General features: G+C 36.9%; 1 protein-coding gene across 3 annotated transcripts in view; it reads right to left on the reverse strand.

Moving 5' to 3' along the window:
- DCAF6 (DDB1 and CUL4 associated factor 6) overlaps positions 1–15,306 on the reverse strand; it is an 81,574-nt gene that overhangs the window by 25,451 nt on the left and 40,817 nt on the right. Inside the window, exons 11-12 of one of the 3 annotated variants that reach the window (XM_027722358.2) lie at positions 12,563–12,733; positions 5,445–5,504 (exon numbers count right to left, since the gene is read on the reverse strand). The exons of 1 other annotated variant lie outside the window; for it this stretch is intronic. In XM_027722358.2, coding sequence (XP_027578159.1) covers positions 5,445–5,504; positions 12,563–12,733 — 231 coding nt within the window. The remainder of the gene's footprint in view (positions 1–5,444; positions 5,505–12,562; positions 12,734–15,306) is intronic. One more of the 3 variants, XM_027722397.2, reaches the window with a different exon arrangement.

Below are 15,306 nucleotides of genomic sequence, written 5' to 3' on the forward strand. Positions count from 1 at the left end.
AGACTATAAATTAAGTGGTGTTCAGCCCTTTTGCCTCAGTAAATACACAGGAAAAAAAGATGATGAGATCTAGACACAACCAGCAGTCTAGAAAAATCACCATCCCCTTTACTTTGCTGCCTACTTAGAAACCAGACAACTACCAATACCCTTAGATCTGCTGTAAATTGTCAGCCAGTTGTCATAAAACACTGTAAGTTCGTGTTCCAAGAGCTTCATGTTTAAAAAAAAAACCCTTTCATATTATAAGAACTGGAAGCAGAAGGGAGCACTGGCAAAACAAACTGTGCACGATGTCCAAAAGCAACAGAAGTGAATCACATTGAAACCACAGCAAGTCCATGAGTCCTCTGCTGCATGTGAGCATGTAAGTCTTGCTTTTCATGAATATTGAGCTTTTTATTTGGACAAAACCATCCCATATTTTCCTATAGAATATAGAAATTTGACTATAAAAATACTTGCAGTATTGGCAGCACTCTGACAAGTATAGTAAAGTAACAGCTTCAGATCATCTTTGTGTAAATCCATTAAAACTTAACATTTGATTTAAACACAAACCTACAAATTTCCGCACTAAAAAGGCCATTATCATACCAGTAATGGCTACAATACTGCCACGGGATATTTATTTTAGAAGATGCAATTAAATTATAGTAACTGTGAAATAGCAAATAAGAATTTAACCTAACAATCAATGCTCATATTTTTAAACTGCTGACAAGCAGAAGCCCACTCACAGGATCAGAGCTGTGATCGACTGTGCCAAAGAACTTTAAATACTTATGTCTACATTCTGAAGAGAAATTAAAAAAACCCAAACCATACCACAAAAACTCAGAAAGAAAAAATAAAATATTTTTATGTGAAAGGGAATTAACCAGTTACAACCATGATCCTAATTATGCACATGGTGTGGGCCTCACTCTGTGCAAAGAAAAGTTCATAGTCTTTCTAAACTAAAGATTCCTGTTACATTCTTGTCAGAGTGGATAAAACTGATCAAAAGCAGTGTCTCCAATTCTTGAAATAAACTAAGAAAAAAAATCTAAGAAAATATTTTATAGTTCTATATAGGTAGTTTGAACAAAAATGACATGTTCTTTCTTAACTAAACAGGTGTTTTCTCTATTTTTGGACAACCTATGAGCAAACATCTCCTTGTATAAAAGTCTGGTCAAACTGTAAACACCCCTAAACAGGTACAAATGCTGATCCTTCCAATCACTGCACAAGTCATCAGGAGCTGACACTGAAAGAGTCAAAAGAGAGCTGGGGAATTCTTTAGCTCCCTTTTAATAGGTACAGACAAGACCTATCTTGGAATTGGGAACCCAGATAAAGAAAGACCACTCAGTGCTGTGAACAGTCCAAGACAAGCACCAAACAATGTCTGTGCTGTGACTTCAACATTGCTGTGCAATGTTTGCTTCAGCACAAACCCAGTTAATGTTACCAACCACAGTAACCAAACATTGCTACGCTATAATGAATTTAATTCAATATTAGGCCTGTGTTATAAAGCTCAGATAACATTATCATTACAGTGCTTTCCTCTCTCAAAAATCTCAACACCTGAAAATTTAACCAAAAGACTGTCCTGTGCCTACACTTACCCTGGAAGCAATGCTGATATTTGTTCACACCCAAACAGGTGGAAGATTTGCTGTAGACTTATCCAAAGGGGGCACTGACTGAGAAATTACTTTGACAAATTTCTGGAAACAGAGAGCTGTTAAAATATATTGGGTAATAGAGTTTTCTTAAACCTACAACAACATGAGCTACAATTGGGACTGGGTCAGTTTTTTCTTTAAGGTAGCTTTAGGGCATAGCATAGACACTAATAAGGACAAGAGACATTTTAAAAGACAGATGAGACGACAATCTGGCAATAAACTGCACAGAATTAGTTGTGCTGTTCAATATTTTGTATAAAACTTACACTGCTTATGAAAGCTGAATGGAAGCCTCTGTGAAGAAAACAAATAAATTTTGCCTAATACACAACTGAACATTCTTTCAGAGAAGGCACACGAAACCCAGAAGTCATGAACTCTTTGTTTTCAGAAAGGACAATATGATTGCCAAAGACAGCCTAGAGCTGAATGAAGAACTGTTCTCTTTCTCTACTCTGTTCATCCCATCAGGGCAGATCTACTTCACACTGATAATGAAGGGAAGAAGAGCAAAAGCTTCTGCCATTTTTTTAGGGGACAGCTATTGCCAAAACTATTTCTGATTGCAAGCTCTAGTAGGGTAATAAACTGCTTCAAGGAGAAGTTGTAGCTTGTCAACACCTTACTCAACTATTCCAAATTCCTCAAAAATGCCTTGAAACTTTACTTAGTTTTACAGCCAAACACATTATACTTTAAAGATACTACCAACAACTTACAGTCTTATTTCATAAACAGCCCTGTCCTAAAGCACACTCCCATTAAATTGTCCATTCTCCAGGTGCCTACAGGAAGAAAGCACTTTTAAACTACCACCCTTAAAAACTGAAGACAGAATTTCATTCATAACCCTAGATTAAAAAAAACCACAAACCCAAACTGCACAATTGACAACAATACCCCTCAGAGACACTTTTTCCCTTAGAAAAGAAACCTCTGCAAGTGTAACTTCACAAAGACCGGGGCTCCCAGCTATGAAGTGGAAATGCATAAAGACAAGCTTACAGAGTGCATTTCCTAGTTAAACTAACACCCTAAGGAACTTTGAGCTGGTTTCCCACATCTCAAATGCTGTCCTAGTCATTAGTCTATTGGCAACCCCATGAGAAGAGGATAGATGATTTCTCATGGGAAAAAAACCCCAAAATAATTCCTATACAGCATTATATTCTGTGTGAAGACCAAAGAAAGATTCTTCTGAAGGCAGAAAAATTGATCCAAAGAGAAAAAAAATAGGTGCTGTGTTTCAGAAAATAGGAATTCACTGGGAAGGCTTAGCACATGAAAATTCATCAGAGGCAGCTGAACTTGGAGGGAAGTGTGGAGATTCCTTTATCCAGTGAGGAATTCTGACTAAACACTGTTACACTGATACCAGTCAGTATAAGGGAAGACTGAAAAATCAAATAATAAAAATAAAATATAAATTCTTTGTCTAGATGATCCCATCACCATAACAGATTACTAAACCCTCACAGTAATATCTAGAAATATCAGTAAACAGCATGGCTTCTGTGTCTGTAGGAAGCAGCACTGTGATGGTTTGGGATACATGGGCACATTTACAGTTCCCTCTTCACTCATTCCAATTCAGGCAGTACCTTAAAGTCCTAACACTGCAAGAGATCCAACAGCCAACTCTCCATTGTTACAATCACAGTCCAAAAATCCCCAAAATTTTTAAAAAAAAATCCAGGGTAGGTCACTGTAATGCATTTGAAAGCATTTTGTACAGACAGGAATGACTCAGAGCTTCTGCTGGACTGCCAGAATTATGGCTTTATAAATGTATGTGCTTCCAATAGGAGATCTTTAAACCCAAAACCAGTCTTAAAACATAAATGCCAACAGGAGAGACTGGTTCAACAGAACACAGCAGCTGATTCAGTACTAAATTAAGAAAAGATAGGAATAAGAATGAAATATTTATATATCTATATGAAAAGAACTATTATAAATTCCTTCATTAGCTACTTACAGTATTTTGAGATTTCTGTTCAATACTAAGTGAAACTAAAGCAGTTTAACTTCAAAAATCCAACTGGACATCAGCAAATTATTCTTTCTGGTTATTATTTGAACAATGGATTTCCTAATAAATTTGCTCCCTTTTCAAATTCCTGGTTTTCAAAATTAGAAGTAACTTTGTCTACCAATGAAACAGAAAAACTGGTGTACTGATAAACAAATGTATTTTGGGGAGGTGTTTTTGCATATTGAAAAACCTGGAAAGGTTTTTCCTACAAAAAGGAAAGGTTTCCTACAAAAGGAAATCCCTTCACATTGGTTCAAGTAACTTCTTAAATGCAGAAAAAAAACTACTAGAAAAAAAAAACCCTAAGAGTCTATTAAAACTACAGTTATGCAACTAAAAATACAAACTAGCTGTTAAGACAACTGATCCTGCTTGAAGAAGAATATGATACAAACTTGGCAACTGATTCCTGGGACCAAAACTTCTGGTTTTATCTTTGTTGTCAGTTGGGCTGATTTCATAACTTCATAGAACAATTTAACAGCTTTCCAAAACTTTTACAATTTTAAGAACCTCAGTAAACACATAGACTTTTAACGTTAATTCTACATTATTCTACTCTGATCAAATGATGTGTTATCCTGTGTTCCTAACAGAAAAGCATAACTTGGTCACTCATTATAAGCAAGTTTTCCAGCTAAACCTGACTATTGGATTGATGCTGGCTACTGAACCATGAAGAATTAGCAAATTTACACACTGAGGTTTAAAGCTATTTCATCGCAAAATATAATTCCACAAATTGAGTTTATTTTGTCAATATGAAACACAGCTTGATTATTTTTTTTCCTCCTCTGTTCTGGCACCCTAAAATAAACCACACTTTCAACAGTTGCCAAACGGGCTATTTTTCAGAAGTGGGATTTCAAAACGGCTTTCTAGTTTAGAATGTGCAACAAGACAACAGAAAGCTCTTCTGTGGGATTTGAGCTATCAAATCTCTACAGAGGCTCTACAGAGCATAATGCAGAGTGTATGGAAATCTATTTTTAAATTAGCATCTATCACTCATTAATTATTCAGGCGTAAATATTCCGCACAGGTGGCATTGGTGCAGCTGGACTGGGGTCACCTATGACCCAGTTCACTGCTCACAATTTGAAGACTGGGCATAGGGAAAGCTCACAAATGTCCTTTCCACCCCCAGCCCACAGGGGTCCTACAGAGCAACATCAGTCCTTGTTTAGCAGGAGGGGGGCAGGACAAGGGGTTACAGGGGTAAAGATGCACCCGAGTGCCACAGGTGCTCCTCAGTTACTCAAACTGCAAGAATAACAAAGCTGCACATCTCTCTTGAGATTGTAAGATAAACTTAATTTGGCATTATGTGATTAAACGTTACTTCAATCTTGGTATTTGCATTCTGATCCAAGAACCATGCAGAAAAAAAAACCAAAACCAAAACCAAACCTGCTTAAAGAAGTAATTTTGATTATTATTTTGGAAAATTATTCTAAATGTGTGTAGAGTACATAAGACATTTACTGCACCTACATTGAACTTTAGTAATTGCATTAAGCACTGAGCATAGGATGGCTTTTGAAAACCTTACTCTGTTTCTCATACTGAGAATTAAATAATTAATGAGTTTCCAGCAGATCTGCTTACAGAACTCTACTTTATGCAGATGAACAGCATTTTTAGACTGTTTATCATCATGAAAGGCAATTTGAAAAGGAAGCATTGCAATCAGCTATGGCTGGGGAGAGCGCATTTCCTGTCACACGCACCCTGTTGCTCATCAAGTGACATGGATCCAAGCTGTTTGTTAACCACTGAAGAAGGAGAATCTGAAACAAAAACGAGATTTCAACTTAAAACATAAGCAGCAGAGAACTGCACAGCAATGTCACGATCATAGGTTAGTTTAAAATAAAAAAAGCAGCAACATAAGGAAGCTTTGGGTTTGTTTTATGAGCAGCCAGCCATATTGCATTTTCTAGGCATGACAGAAGCAAAGCCACTTGTTTCAAGTCATTATTTATTCACTGAACAGCCTGAAGCTTGCTGACATCTTGATACTGAAAATTCCTGTCCATTACCAAAGATTTGTGTTCTTCAAATTTTTAACACCTCAGGAAAAACACTGGAAAGTCATGGCTTGTAAAGCCTTTGCTCCAACTACCAAATGACACAGTTATTTCAAACCATGTGGTAAATGTAAGTTTCAGAATACTTATCCTTCAACATAGAATACTCAATGGCATACCAGCACCTTCAATATTTAAATACTGTTTTAATAATAATGTTTTAAAGCATCAAAGCACCAAAATAATCCCACTTGTGTGAGTTTGGTAGTTCTGCATTCCTAGATGCTGCACCTCTGAGGCACCTCATAACCGAGAACAAGTCTACGAGTTTATCACAGCACCCCACCACTCTGTCTTATAAAAATACCAATTGAAATAAATGAATAAATAAATAAAATAATCAACCTCCCCAGCAGTTAAGTGCACTTTTTTTCCCCTAGACACTACCAGTTAATGACTATCACCAGCACTACATTCATTGTGCAGACACGTGACAGATGCAACATTTGGTATCTCCTGGGAATCTCTTTTCCTTGTCACCCCTGAAGAGCAGATCATATTTCTGTATTATCTTAAGATGAGCTGATGTACACAAATGAATGCAGTATTTCAGAGATATTGGCTAGACTATCATATTTTGGTTCCACTTGTTAATCTTCTGTTATAAACAAATTCATCCTAAGCTAAAAGGATTTAATACCCTGTATTATAAACTGAGTCACAGTTCATCAGCATCACGGCATGCTAAAGGAATTTTAACATAAATTTAAATCCTACACAAGGAAAGCAATGAAATAATATGCTCTCTCCTACACAAAGCTCCCTTCCAGGTTTGGGCCAGAATCACCAGCATGACCTATTTCGTAGTACAGCCATAAAACCTGCTAAATTGTCAAGCTGATTTGAATAAATATATATATATATATATCCTCAAGCAATACGTCACTCCCAGCCACTGGTGCAAGAATCACAGTCTGTTCCTTGCTTACACTGATACCAGGAATAGGGAAGGGGAGAAGGAGCAAAGAACAGAGACCAGGACAGTCTGGGGCACTGTGTTTTGGCTTGTTTTGGTAACTGGGCTTATAGATTTTATTTCCATAACTGAGGAACATAAAATTGCTTCTGCTTGGTCTTCTTTGTTCAGCCATGCCTCTGCCTTGCACCAAACACACCCAAGCCAGACCACAGAATTTACCCCCTAGATTCAGATGGGATGCAGCTCTTAAGTAGCAGACTTGTTAACACTTTTCACTCTGCAAAAGCAAAGTGTGCTTTACATAAGATTTCTAAATTAGAACAGAAGTCTTTACAGTGTAGTTTTTCCAGTGCAGTAGTAAACCACTTTTTGGACCATAAATCAGAGCAAAAAGCTGATGTGTAGATGCTTCGTGTAATAAGATGATCTACTTGTATTCCAGCTGACTCAGCACAGGAATCAATCTGCTGCCTGGTTTCCAAGGCTGGCTTTGATTTCTGACTCACAAAGTCCATGCTTGAGATTAACCTGTATCAAAAGTGCCAAAGGGAGGGGAGGTGCTGGACTGAAAGCTGAGAAACCAAAGGAGGCAGCACAGCGATTCCCAGTCGTGCTCTGCTCCTGCACTCCAATTCTTTCCGTAGGTTTTATGCCCTTGTTTAAAATGCTTATCATGCTGCCAAACATTCCACTTGGCTGGAAAAGCCAATGTCATCAGCTCTTTCATTCTGACCCCGATGAACAGAAGAAACATGACTGAACTAACATATTTTTATTAGAAGCATAAGAAATTACACTTATTAACCCTATTATCAGCACTTCTGATTTTATTAAGACCTCATGCTATGCAACAGTAACAAAGCAGGTGTGTTTTACCATGTGCATCATTGAATCACAGCAAGTGAAAATGAAGATTTTTCTAGGTAGTAGTCCATGCCAGTGTAGGCTTAAACCTCCTGCATCTCACTATGACTTTGATGTCTTCATACAACTTTGTGAATGCATTTTACTTGTAATAAGAGAATATTTAATCAACACAGAGGAAGCATCCTAAATATTCAAATTAACATTGTTAAGAGCTCAGTTTGTAGCAATTTTAAACTCACTTGTGTCCTTTCCAAGTTCCCTGAAGCCACAGATCACCAGCACCTCTTGAAGTGGCACTGCAGTCTGGGAAACAACCATGACCATGAAACCAGCCTAGGGAAGTTCAGGTAAATGCCTCTTTTTTTAATATATGGCTTTGTTTTGTAAAAAAAAAAAAAATCTGAAAAAATACTTTCGTAATTTCTTATAAAGCTTTTGGGGAAAAAAAAAAAGTATTACCAAAACTGTGCCATATAGTTAAAAAAACAAACAAAAATCCAAACTCTTACCTGAGCCTTCACAGGCTGAGTCTACATCCCAATGCAGTTCACCACTGGTTGTAATGTCACCAGTACATTCTAAACTGGAGCACCACTTAAAGAGGGAACTGGAGATTCATAAATTTGGGGAACCTCAAACAGAAAATAGAAGATAATTTTAAGGTCAGTTACATGCTGAAGGATCTTCCTGTAGTTTGGGCAATCAGCAGCTGACTTCATCAAAATATTAGCATGCCACCTCTGTTGTTTTGGCTAAAAAAATTTCCTCCTTACATCACTGTAACACCAGCTCCAGGGTCAGAGCCAGGCCTAAAGCAGTGGGACCTGTTCTAAAAGTCCCAGACACGGTGTATACAGTGGACTTTAATCTAAAAAATTAAATACTTGTTTTAGTAACTATGAATAACTGCTTTTCACAGTGAATAAGCTCTCAGTTACATATTTTGGATTTATAAACTCTCAGTTACATATTTTGGATTTATAAGCTCTCAGTTACATATTTTGGACTTCAAATGGACACGTTTTTACACCCGGGTGTTTACAAAGAATGCAAAGGATCTAGTAAGAAAAGCTACAGTCCTTCCCTTGTTCTTCTCCAAAAGCTTTAACACAGAAATGAAGGTCCAATTTGTTCTGCTTTAAAGACATGGACCACATAGACTTTTGAAACAACCCAAGAGTAAAAAAAAAAAAAAAAAAAAAAAGTCGATTTGCAACACAGGTTCTACAACAGGCCTGCATGCACATGTCTATATCTTTATTCTACAATAAATGAGGTCTAAATCAAATTCTTTTCCTCAGAAAAGAAGGGTTCACACTAGTTTTTGTGGGTAAGATTATGTACACTGACCACTACAGGAACCCTTGATGCACACTGATCTATAATGTGGAGTTTTTTCTCTTCAAGTTTGGCTGGTTCATGTTTCTGTAACTTTTCAAATTGCATTTGATTTCCTAAAAGTTCTCAAAAGGAGAAGTGATGAAGGTAATGGTGATGCATACCTGGATATCAGCACTGGGCAGAGCAGCAACAACAACATGTTAAAAAGGTTTATTTTCTTTGTTGTTTGCATATAGCACATAGATGCTGTTGTTTAAATACTGCACAGGATCTAAATATTATGAAATGCCACAAAAATGTAAGTAAAAACTAGGCTTTGTGGGAGAAAGTATATAACAAAAACCCCCCCAAAACCAATAAACTAAACCAAAAAATTTACCATAGCTCCCCTAATTAAATTGGCTATCAAAAAAAAAATCTGAATCTGTTCAATACCTAAGCAAAGGCTTGAAGATAAAATAGACCAGCATATACCTTCTAGAATTCAGCCAAATTAACACAATAATTATGAGAAGTATCCACTAAAACAAAGGCTCACTGCCATCTGAGGAAGTACCACCTTTTTTCTCAGTGTCAAACAGTCCCACTGTGAATCATTACTCACTTAACTCACCTTCATTTTCAACAACAACAAACTTTGGGCCATATTTTTCTAAACGGTGAAGGTTAACTACCACAGACAGAGCTTACAAATCCTCATGGAATTACTACACTTCATTAGATTGGGAGACAGAATAACTACCATACAGTCTAATTTTATATTAATACTGTAAAAGCTTTCAGCTCTTGACGTTTTCAACGGGTAATTTCTAACATGGATGGAATAATTTTTTTTCTCCTCATAATTGAGCTTCTGTGATTGCAAAGGTAAGGATTAAAAATGAAATACAAGTTGAAAGAAATGGTCTCATTTTCACACTGAATTCCCTCCAAAATTGCAAGTGCAAATTATACAAGTTTACCAGAGTAGGGACTGAGAACTTGCAGCTCTGGGCTAGAGGCTCTGATGCCATTTCACAAAGTGGCAGACACATTTTGGAGTGTAATTTTTTGTTTGAAAATTTGAATATGTGCCTGAAAACTGAACATCTGCCTCATGACGAAGCAACAAAGGTAGCCTTGCAGAAAAAAAATAAAATATAGATATTGTCTCTGTATAGGAACTTATTATTAAAAAAAAACCCTCCAACAACCCAAAACTAATAACTTCTTTTTCTCTTACCATATTTCTTAAATGTCAACTTACCACAGGGTTAGAAACCAACTGTGTTTATGGAGAAGCGAGAGACCAAAAGTCTGAAGCTCTGGTTTTCCAAATGAATAGACTGTGAATACACAACTTCCAAAAATAAATCTTGGGAGTTCAGAAAAAGGTAACAAAACAAAGTAACTTGCATAAAAAGAAATGAGCAAGTACAGAGAATATTTCCATGTCCAGAGTGCAGAAATCTTATGAAGGAAATAAGGATTCCCCAATCCAAAGAAATGAGCTTCACTTGTTCCCTCCCACAGCAGGGGTAGGAGGAATACAAGGAAAGAAGCTGATGAAGTGCAACAAGAATTTCTTGTATTTACATAGACAAGTAGAAAGGAAAAGGCAATGCAATCTTTTATCAAATTTCTTGAGGAATAATTGACCAAACATATTAAATATTTCAATTTGAATTCCTCATTTTAAGTCTTCCACTGTCCATAATACTGAAGGCAACAAATTCCACCCATCAGACCAAACCTCAAGATACACATCCTCAGGATCTGGAGGTCAGCTCTAAAAATGCTTCCCTCTTTCTCTCCCCAGAAATAACTGTTTCCATAATGCTGAGTGAATTTGTCTTTCAAAGCAATTACTTACTAAATAAAATGGTTTAATTTGCAAATTCACTGTCATCACCTCAAGAAAGAGGTAAATGCTTGAATATTGAAATTTTGAATGCCAGTTTCCTCCAAGGCTATGTATGTGTTCTGCTGGTGATTCCAAACAAAAGGATCAGATATTCCCACTAGTTCCCTTAAAATTCAGAACATGTGCAAGCTCACAACTACAAGAGGCAGTGGTGGGGCTCCAAGCCAAGTACAATACACCTCTGACTCCCAGCCAAAGCAATTCCTCAGCTTAAACCTTCAAGTTTGAGGCACTATGGATCCTACAGGATGTTGATCCACAAGCAATTGAGAGTGAAAAAATTACACTGCATTCTTGAAAGCGCACTAAAAGAGAAGGACAAGATGTATCAAGTAAAATCCAGACCAACACACACTTCAGAGGTAGTAAAATACCCACAGACCTCAATTCAATGGGAAGCAATTTAGTGGGAAAAAAAATCTTTTAAGCCGTTTTGAAAAGCAAATGGAAGATCAAGACCTGATGACTGTTTTAGTTATGGCTTTGCCTCTATCATCACTCAATATCTTTGAGTTAAGAAATTGTGATGTTCGGTTTGCTGAATAAAAAGCCCAAACATTGGTAGCTTTTTGATTGGGTTTTTTCAGGTTTTTGGGTTTTTTTTGGTCTGGCAGGAAACTGCAGTCACCTCCAAGGACACTGTTTTTCTTGCTCTTCTCCTACAGGTAACAGGCACTCATGGTTGCCATCCCTAGGATAAGCACATATCCTTCCAGGATATACTGGTTTCCAAACATTCTGAAAACTCACAGTAGAATTTTCTAGTGAAGAAAGTGATTCAAAATTCAGTAACTCCATATTTGCATTAGCCACTGTTATAACAAGCTGTTCTGGAAGGCTCTAGACAAAGGAATGGAATGGACTGAACTATAGCAAGACAGCTGTGAATTTATGACACAATCCTTGTAATAAGCAATTTAGCCACATCTCAACTGTCACAAAATTTACCAAAGAGGAAACATTGCCAGACACGACTTCTCAACACAAAATATACTGATTTTTCACACAGCATGCAGCTCACTAGTTTTTACATAGTGCCATGACAAAGTTTGCTTCAAGTTTATGCTTTAGGGTTTGCCTCTTGGTTCATATGCATGCTTCTACCCTAACTTTCTCAAATATGTTATTATAAACATATCTGAGGCTTTCTTGTAGTAATTTTTATACTCCATAAAACAAGAGAGAGAGGGTGGTGAAAGGAAAAGTCACTCTGTTCAAAGAAGGGGAGCATTTCTGGGGACTTTGGCTTGTTACAAGTATTTTCACTGTACTTACTGCAAAACCATAGCATTTAGGAGAGCCAAAATTCTGTTTTACTGAGTTGTTACTCTGATTTGGAACATATGCTAACCCAAAGCCCAATCTCAAATGTTGCTTTTGGATACAATTAACAGCAAAATAAGATTTCAAGTATATAATTCTTATTCTATTCAAGGCACGGCAATTTCTTGCTCAGCTGCTCTGACAAACATTGCACAAACCTGATACCATGCACCTAGAACACCTTTTCCACATATTATCATTGTAATCCAAACATGTTAGATAAATCAAACCTGCCAACACAACTCTTTCCCCTAACCATGTGATGATAAACACCACCACATGCAAGGCAAGACAAGCAGCAAACGCATTAAACTGCCTTGTTCTGGAGGAGAAGCATCTCAGCAAACAACAGCAGCACAAACTGGAGCTTTGTTATCTGCTCAAGAAACCTGGGCAAAGGACAACCTGATGCCTGAGGGTCCTGTGAGGAGCCCTTAGAGGAGGACTGAGCAGAGGAGGATGCCTGTGGAGCAGAACCCTCAGCTAGTTCTCGTTCTCGCTGTCTCTGTTGTTCTTTCTTAAGCCTCAGTCGCTGCAGACCCCTACGGATTATTGCTAACTCAGGTCCCATCAACTCTGACAAACAGGGAGGGGGAAAAACAAACAAAAAAAAAGTATGTAAAAGAAAGAATAATTGAACACACCATATATAGAACAGTGAGGAGGGGTAGGGGGACTGACCGAAGAGAGAAGCAACAGATTCTGAGTGTAATTACAGTGAAAAAAAATTATGTGAATAACAGATACTAGATGCAATTACAGTGGAAAAAAAAATATGTGAGTAATTTATTAACATCCAGAAATTATAAAATGAAATACTGAAATTGTTTTTTCTCTCCCTAAAGGCACAAATCACAGGACTTAAATGTTGAGGGTTTATGTCCTTCAGTGCAAACCCCTCCCCATCTCCAAGAATTAAACTACTTAACGAAGAATTCTTTAATGAAAATAGATACAGCCTGACTGAGTCAAAACAAAGGAAACAAGAGAAGTATTCATTTCCATGTTCCTAACATGTAGAATAAGTTAGTATGTTTGTGGTGTAAAATTATGCAACTGTGGTTTCCTGCAAACAGGTAAGCTGTCAAAATTAATGTGATATCTTCCTGATGTGACCAAAACAATTTTGATCACAGCAAACCTGTGCCAAAAGTAAACTCAGACTATGGAAATAGGTGGCAGAACAAGAGCTAAACAAACAAAAAAACCCGCAACAACTTTACTCTGAACCCTCTTTTTTAATTTCAGAAATTCCCAGTGGATGAGGATTCACAGTCTGAAAACACTGCTAAGTGGTCCTACAAAGACAGTAATTTATTGGATAATTAGTAATTCTTAGTATCATTCTCTAATAGATTATTCTCTCAGTTCCATTTTTGAGGCTTCACTGTTTTCATCACTTTGTCTTTATTCATCTGTCACTTGTACTGTTTTGGAATGTACCAGTTCACTGCCTGACTAACAGTATTTTTGCAAACTGCTATAAAACCACATTTCCAAGTAACCTTTTATTCTCTCCATGCTCTTTGCAGATTTTCTCCACGTGCACAAGTGCTGGATAGGAAGTGCTTCTCTTTATACAACACAGATTGTGTCTTTATTGGCAGTAACAGAAGCACATGGACCTGAAGCACTGCTGAACTAGTCCCATCTATGACATATGGGGCAGAGGAGCTAATTCAGGCTCAAATATTCACATCAAATGCTCCAGCTAGTTCTGCTATAAACTGCTTGTCTAGACCTATCCTGAAAGGATTTATATGAAGAGCACTCAGAAATATTTTGTAGCTATGAGGAAATCTGCAAATAAAAAAGAAATCAAGCTGCAATGTTAAAATACTTGAGAGCATTATGCTGGCATGTAACCTTTCATCCAAACAAAGGCTTAACAAATAATCCGTAACCCTTATCCAGGCAGTGAAGCAAACAAATCCTAAATTTTTATTTATAAAGAGAAACAAACCCAGAGACAAAATCCAATAATTGAAAAGTCAGTGGCAAGCACCAGTTCCTATTGAATGGTCATGAGCTCTAATGTCCTCATTCTAATGCCATTTTCTGGGAAAAGCATCCTGCCAGTTTAGGGTTGATGAGGTATAACAAGAATAAAAAGATAGACTTCCTAAAAGGAATAGGAAATCAAAGAGATTTTCTATGAATAGTTTTCATGTTCCATGAACACTTATAGAAATTAGAAATCCAACCAGTCCAGACAATGCTTTTAAGGAAATTTCAATGATGCCTAAAATTGCTGCTGATTCAGTTCCACTCAGTTCAGAGACAGTCACAATTTAAGATGTAACAAGAACTACAGTACAAAATGTGAAGACATAACTACTATCCTGAAGATGTTCAATGACAAGACCTTTCAATGCATTTCAGAATACCTAAGCAAATGTTTATTTTGCCAGCAAATGGAGTGAGGAAACAGAAATGGAAATAAATTTAAAAAACCAGCTATTGCCACTTTCCCATTCAAAATCTATATCAGAAACTTATTAGGATTAAGGTTTGTACTAATTAGCCAACTGCCCCTCTGCATCCCCTTCAATGGTACCATTGTGAATTTTATTTATGGGGGAAAAATTTTTTATATTATACTGTTTGTTGTATCTGATGTTCATTAGTGGTTTAAAACGTCACCATCTTAAAACTAATGCAAAAAAATTAATTGAAGCTTTCCACTGAAAGTAAATTTGTTATATTTTTCCTTAGTGGTAGGCATGAAAATCTCCAGCAATTGTTCTCATTATAAAAAAAAAATTATTCAAGTGTACTGACAAAAACAGGCTACTGAGATTTTGCACTGATCTTGTTGTTTATTTGTAACTTACTCAGACATTCCAACTTCTAGAATATACAGATAAAGAGATTTATCCTAACGAGCTCAAGCACTGAACCATTTTTGTACTGACTCTATTTTGAACATGTACTGTTCATCTATTTATTTTAAAAAAGTAATTGGGAGGTAGAGGCTCAAATGCTCACCACATGGCACATTTTCTGGAACACCACACCAACAGTATATTTGAACTGTAACACTTAAGCAAAGGTATTGCTGTTTTAAAGACAGGATTACCATGGGTGCCCATGTACAGAAATCTGTAGGGCTGATTTAGGGAAAGCTGTTCACAAGGCTGTATTAGGAA

Source organism: Pipra filicauda, unplaced genomic scaffold (assembly GCF_003945595.2).
Source record: "Pipra filicauda isolate LSUMZ 115617 unplaced genomic scaffold, ASM394559v2 scaffold487_size526621_pilon, whole genome shotgun sequence".
NCBI lineage: Eukaryota > Metazoa > Chordata > Aves > Passeriformes > Pipridae > Pipra > Pipra filicauda.